This window comes from Sardina pilchardus, chromosome 15 (assembly GCF_963854185.1).
Source record: "Sardina pilchardus chromosome 15, fSarPil1.1, whole genome shotgun sequence".
Classification (NCBI taxonomy): Eukaryota; Metazoa; Chordata; class Actinopteri; order Clupeiformes; family Clupeidae; genus Sardina; species Sardina pilchardus.
The window spans coordinates 860,683-868,182 of record NC_085008.1 but is presented as its reverse complement, the minus strand read 5'-3'; the positions used below and the strand labels follow the sequence as shown (position 1 = coordinate 868,182).

The window sequence follows — 7,500 nt, the reverse complement described above, 5'->3', positions numbered from 1 at the left end:
AAGTTAGATTTTTAGAAATGTAAAAAGTCTTTAATGGTACATGGCAAGCACTAGGTTCATTGTCTTCATTGTTGTAATGTGTAGAGAGTCTTTGGTGGTTAAAACAATTCTCTTCATTGCTGTAATGTGTGAAGAGTCTTTGGTGTTTAAAACACATCTTCATTGTTATAATGTGTAGGGAGTCTTTGGTGTTTAAAACACATCTCTTCATTGCTGTAATGTGTAGAGAGTCTTTGGTGTTTAAGATACATCTCTTCATTATGAGTCTTTGGTGTTTAAAACACATCTTCATTGTTGTAATGTGTAGAGAGTCTTTGGTGTTTAAAACACATCTCTTCATTGCTGTAATGTGTAGAGAGTCTTTGGTGTTTAAAACACATCTCTTCATTCTGTTGATGGTGACTGGAGAGAGGGGTCCATCCCCATGGAAACAGAGCCGTGCTAATGGGCTGATTTTGGGCTGGGGTGGGTGTTGGGCGTGTGTGTGTGTGTGTGTGTGTGTGTGTGTGTGTGGGCGGGGGGGAGGGGGGATTAGGGGTGAGCTCATCTCCCTGGTGTGGGCATCCGTCTGTGCAGAGGTTTGTCATAGAATCTGTGTGTGTGTGTGTGTGTGTGTGTGTGTGTTTGCTGATGTAAGAGCCTGAAAATATTTTTTATCATTTAACCGCATGTACAATAAACTTCAGAAATGTTTTTTCTTCATGCACAAGCATCTGTGTGTTTGTGTGTGGGTGTGTGTGGGTGTGTGTGGGTGTGTGTGTGTGTGTGTGGGTGGGTGGGTGTGTGACATGCAAGAATGAGAATGACTGGTGCAAAATGCCTCAGAGCGTGATATCTAACAGCCAGTGTGACAGTCCTGTGATGGCTGGATTTAGTAGTCATGGTCAAAGGCACATGGTGTGTGTGTGTGTGTGTGTGTGTGTGTGTGTGTGTGTGTGTGTGTGTGTGTGTGTGTGTGTGTGTGTGTGTGTGTGTGTGTGTGTGTGTGTGTGTGTGTGTGTGTGTGTGTGTGTGTGTGTGTGTGTGTGTGTCTGTGAGAAAGAGCGAGAGTCGTCTGTGGCTGATCGTGACGGCGTAAACGTGTTGCTTCTCCTAACAATTGATCAGACACAGGATGCCGGGGGGGGGGGGTTCCTGCTATTTTAGAGTGCATTGACTGTAGTTGTGGAGCAGCGGAAGAGAGTGTGTGTATGTGTGTGTGTGTGTGTGTGTGTTTGTGTGGGTGTGATCATGTATCCTTAATTCTCTCTCTCTCTCTCTCTCTCTCTCTCTCTCACTTCTTTATCAGTGTGTGTGTGTGTGTGTGTGTGTATGTTGTGTTGTGTGTGTGTGTGTGTGTATCCATGTCATCTACCTCGCTACCCTCCATTGCCAGCAGACAGCCACATGTAGGCCCAGGGGACTGGGAGGGGAAGGATGACAGGAGGAGGGAGGAGAGGACACAGAGGAGAGCAGCCTCGTACAGCTCACAACACACTCATGGGATCTTAGAACACACTACACACTAGTGGGATCTTACAGCACACAACAAAAGAGGATCATCTTAGAACACACAACAAAAGAAAAGAATCTTAGAACACACGACAAAGCAAAAGAAGAGAATGTTAGAACACAAAACAAAAGAAGAGAATCTTAGAACACACAACAAAAGAAGAGAATCTTAGAACACACAACAAAGCAAAAGAAGAGAATCTTAGAACACACAACAAAAGAAGAGAATCTTAGAACACACGACAAAGCAAAAGAAGAGAATCTTAGAACACAAAACAAAAGAAGAGAATCTTAGAACACACAACATAGCAAAAGAAGAGAATCTTAGAGCACAAAACAAAACAAAAGAGAATCCTAGAAAACAATGATGAGAGATCAACAATAACAGTGACAATAACAACATGCTATGCAGCACATAATTATATGGGTTATGAGACAAAAAGACAATTCACATAATTAAGTTATATTGCATTTGATGCCAATGTGAACGGAAAACAATTCTCAACTTAAGCAATTAGCCCCAAGAGGCCGTAATTTACACTGATTTTAGAACAGCTAAAGGCGTTGTTAGGCACCACGCACAAGTGGAGTCCTTAAAATCCCCCTTAGCTGTAGCTGTTCTAGAATCAGTGTGCACTACGGCCTCTTGGGGCTGATTGCTCGAGTTGAGAATTGTGAGAATTTACATTCCAGGAGTGTTGAGGTTGTTTGTGTAATCTGTGTGACTAGTACATGCAACCGGCACAACACTTTGTTGTGGTCATTATGGATATATATCCTAACAGGCTCAGTCCTGACTCCTGTCTCATATCAGAGCAAATACACATACACATAGATAATGTTGTGGTCATTATGGATATATATCCCAACAGACTTAGTCCTGTCTCATATCAGAGCAGATACACATACCGTCCACATAGATAATGTTGTGGTCATTATGGATATATATCCCAACAGACTTAGTCCTGTCTCATATCAGAGCAGATACACATACCGTACACATAGATAATGTTGTGGTCATTATGGATATATATCCCAACAGACTTAGTCCTGTCTCATATCAGAGCAAATACACATACACATAGATAATGTTGTGGTCATTATGGATATATATCCCAACAGACTTAGTCCTGTCTCATATCAGAGCAAATACACATACACATAGATAATGTTGTGGTCATTATGGATATATAGCCCAACAGACTCAGTCCTGTCTCATATCAGAGCAAATACACACACACATAGATAATGTTGTGGTCATTATTGATATATATCCCAACAGACGTATCTGGTCTGTACGGGCCTTAAGTCCTGTCTCATATCAGAGATGGATTTCATCATTCTATCCTTTGATTTCTGTCCTGAATACACAGTACAGTAGGCTACAATGAATACACAGTACAATGAATACACAGTACAGTAGGCTACAATGAATACACTACTCAGATTTGGTGAAGGGGCCTCCATAGTTCCTGGCCAAATCGCTTGGATTCATGGAATGCTACGGCTAACAGCTTAGATTGATGGAATGCTACGGCTAACAGCTTAGATTGATGGAATGCTACGGCTAACAGCTTGGATTGATGGAATGCTAGGGCTAATAGCTGGTGAAAAGAAGGCATGTGTGCATCTAATGTAATAAGAACATTGATGAGCTGAATGATGTGCCTCTGTGTGTGTTGCAGGATCCCTAGCTCACTGGACGATGTTTCTCTTCAGCAAATATCATTTTCTTAATAGCTGGTGTTCCTTGAAATAGACCAAAATGTGTGTGTGTGTGCGTGTGTGTGCGTGTGTGTGTGCGTGTGTGTGTGTGTGTGTGTGTGTGTGTGTGTGTGTGTGTGTGAGGTGAGAGAGAGGGGAGGCGAGGCGATCTGTTGGTCTCCGTCTACTGAGGGGCTGATGTTGTCCAGCTGTGAGAGAGTGAATGGCGTGTTACGACCCACAATGCATTGTGCTTTCCGAGACCCCCCCTTCCGTACGGAAGGATCTAGAGGGATCTCTATCAGGGGGGGCATTGTGTGTGTGTGTGTGTTGTGTGTTGTGTGTTGTGTGTGTCTGTCTGTGTGTGTGCAAGCACAGGGAGTCGATACCGGGAGCAGCTTTCTTTGAGAAACTCTGCATGTAGTGGACATGTAGTGGACATGTGGGTTTCAGGGAATAAAGATCAGATAGATACAGTAGATACAGTAGATAGTCTTCATTGTCATTGTACATGCTGTGTGTGTGTGAGTGTGTGTGTGTGTGTGTGTGTGTGTGTGTGTGTGTGTGTGGCGGGGGGGGGGCATGTTGGGGTTTTGAGCTGCTGTCAAGTAGAACACTGTGCCAAGCCACATTCCGACATTTACAGCCAGTTAGCTGAATTATCCAGCCACAGAGACTAGTGTGTGTGTGTGTGTGTGTGTGTGTGTGTGTGTGTGTGTGTGTGTGTGTGTGTGTGTGTGTGTGTGTGTGTGTGTGTGTGTGTGTGAATTAGCCGGCCAAAGAGACGAAAGCAGAGGGATCTAGCGAATGGCGGATCGCCGGTGGGTGTGACATCATTTGGCAGGGCAACTTGGTTAGAACAAAGAGTTGAACAAACCTGTCAATCAAAACCTGTCAGTCAAAGCCTGGCAATCAAAACCTGGCGATCAATAACAGCCACCTGCACCACAACTCAGCACTCTGTGCTTCAGCTTGGACTGTAACCAAGAAATAGAGGAGACGCAAATCTATATTATACTATATAAGGAAATAGAGGAGATATAAATCTATATTATACTATATAAGGAAATAGAGGAGATGCAAATCTATATTATACTATATAAGGAAATAGAGGAGATGCAGATCTATAGTATACTATATAAGGAAGTAGAAGAGATGCAGATCTATATTATACTATATAAAGAAATAGAGGAGATGCAAATCTATAGTATACTATATAAGGAAATAGAGGAGATGCAAATCTATATTATACTATATAAGGAAATAGAGGAGATATAAATCTATATTATACTATATAAGGAAGTAGAGGAGATGCAGATCTATATTATACTATATAAGGAAATACAGGAGATGCAGATCTATATTATACTATATAAGGAAGTAGAGGAGATGCAGATCTATATTATACTATATAAGGAAGTAGAGGAAATGCAGATCTATATTATACTATATAAGGATGTAGAGGAGATGCAGATCTATAGTATACTATATAAGGATGTAGAGGAGATGCAAATCTATATTATACTATATAAGGATGTAGAGGAGATGCAGATCTATAGTATACTATATAAGGATGTAGAGGAGATGCAAATCTATATTATACTATATAAGGAAATAGAGGAGATATAAATCTATATTATACTATATAAGGAAGTAGAGGAGGAAGGAGAGCAAGCTGATTTGGTGAGTTTTTGCGGTGGTTGACCTGTGCCCTGTGTGTGTGTGTGTGTGTGTGTGTGTGTGTGTGTGTGTGTGTGTGTGTGTGTGTGTGTGTGTGTGTGTGTGTGTGTGTGTAGTCCAAGGCGCTGAGGGAGCGGTGGCTGTTGGATGGAGTGCCCTCTGGTGGCCCGGAGGAGGATGCGGCCAAGAAGCAGCTGCAGGAGGACGAGGACAAAACCAGAGCACTAGAGGACACCATCAGCAGGTGAGCACACACACACACACACACACACACACACACACACACACACACACACACACACACACACACACACAAGACCAGAGCACTAGAGGAGACCATCAGCAGGTGAGCACACACACACACACACACACACACACACACACACACACACACACACACACACACACACACACACACACACACACAAGACCAGAGCACTAGAGGAGACCATCAGCAGGTGAGCACACACACACACACACACACACACACACACACACACACACACACACACACAAGACCAGAGCACTAGAGGAGACCATCAGCAGGTGAGCACACACACACACACACACACACACACACACACACACACACACAAGACCAGAGCACTAGAGGAGACCATCAGCAGGTGAGCACACACACACACACACACACACACACACACACACACAAGACCAGAGCACTAGAGGAGACCATCAGCAGGTGAACACACACACACACACACACACACACACACACACACACACACACACACACACACACACACACACACACACACACACACACACACACACACAAAACCAGAGCACTAGAGGAGACCATCAGCAGGTGAGCACACACACACACACACACACACACACACACACACACACACACACACACACACACACACACACACACACAAGACCAGAGCACTAGAGGACACCATCAGCAGGTGAGCACACACACACACACACACACACACACAAGACCAGAGCACTAGAGGACACCATCAGCAGGTGAGCACACACACACACACACACACACACACACACACACACACACACACACACACACACACAAGACCAGAGCACTAGAGATGGTCCAGTATTAGAGTATTAGAGGGTCCAGTTTTGGAGGGTCCAGTATTAGAGTATTAGAGTATAGAGGGTCCAGTATTAGAGTATTAGAGTATAGAGGGTCCAGTATTAGAGTATTAGAGCAGTGGTTCTCAAACTTTTCCCAATGAGTCACCTCAGAAAACATTTGTCTCTCCAAGTACCACCATTATTAGCAGCATTAAGAAATGTTAAATAAATGTCACTACAATGCGTATCTAATAAACAGAGGGCCATTTTTATTCCTAACATTTAGCCTTTTTATTATTTACTGTTATTCAAAGCCACAACTGCACTTATACACACTTGATACTCATCGAGTGACAATGTAACTGTGATGTTACTGCACTAAAACTGCACTGAAGGTCATATGAGCCCGACGGACGCAAAGTGCGTCAAAAAACACACCCATTCTTCTCTGTTACATTGCTTCGCGATTATTCGTCACAGACGAGATGATACCTATATTGCATGAAAGAGCAGAACCGGGGCTTTCCAACGAGACTAGATACTTGTCTGTACGATCAAGTATGAAAATAAAATTAAAGTTAAATCAAAGTAGGCTATATCTTATTTACAGTCTATATTGCTCTGCGTTCACCCGCGTATCCAGGACTCTCGCTTGAATTACACGCAAATCCATCGCACAGATATGACACGCATATCAAATGAAAGAGGAGAAACAGAGCTTTCCATTGATACCAAAGACATCGATCCTTTTGTGTTATAAAAACAGACGAAGTGACAAACTAATGTCATAGCTTTGGCTACCATTACTCGTTTGATTCTCGTTTGATTTACTCGTGAAATCGCTATCAGAGAGATATGGAACGCATGTCAGATGAAAGAGGAGAGCTAGAGCTCTCCATAGATACCAAATGCAGGCCATAAAACCAACGAAGTGACAGCAAAATAATAACTTCATTTCCTCCCTTCGCTTGCCATCACTGTGCAGTTTAGCGATCGCTCACGTTAAATCTCGGAAACTCCCGGCGTACCACTAGAGGAAGCCCGCGTACCACAGTTTGAGAATCACTGTATTAGAGTATTAGAGGGTCCAGTATTAGAGTATTAGAGGGTCCAGTATTGGAGTATTGGAGGGTCCAGTATTACTGTAGAGGGTCCAGTATTAGAGTATTAGAGTATTAGAGTATTAGAGGGTCCAGACCCAATTGTCTGCAGCTGCACCCACTCGTTACAGGACCTTCTGTCTCCCTGGCAACCAGCAAGCATCTGCTCTCCAAAACCCATCAAATCTGATTCTTCCTCTTCTCTTTCAATCTCTTCCTCTTCTCTTTCATCCTTTCCCTCCTCTTCCTCTCCTCTTGTCTTTCATTCTCTTTTTCTTCTCTCTCTCTTCTCTTTCATTCTGTTCCTCTCTTTTCTTCTCTTTTATTCTGCTTCTCTTCTTCCTCTCCTCTTTTCTGATCTTCATCCTGTTTCTCCCGGCTGGGAGAGCGGTGGCAGCGACATCAATCTCCGTGGGCAGCGGGCACGGCTTGGCGCTGCTTGGCGTTGCTTGGCGCTGGG

General features: G+C 43.4%; 1 protein-coding gene across 1 annotated transcript in view; it reads left to right on the top strand.

The window, feature by feature from the left end:
* The window catches only part of palm1a (paralemmin 1a), a gene marked incomplete at its 5' end in the record, with an annotated part of 37,349 nt that overhangs the window by 16,420 nt on the left and 13,429 nt on the right, over nt 1-7,500 (top strand). Inside the window, 1 exon segment of the mRNA XM_062555990.1 lies at nt 4,992-5,119. Within this exon segment, the coding sequence (XP_062411974.1) occupies nt 4,992-5,119 (128 nt within the window).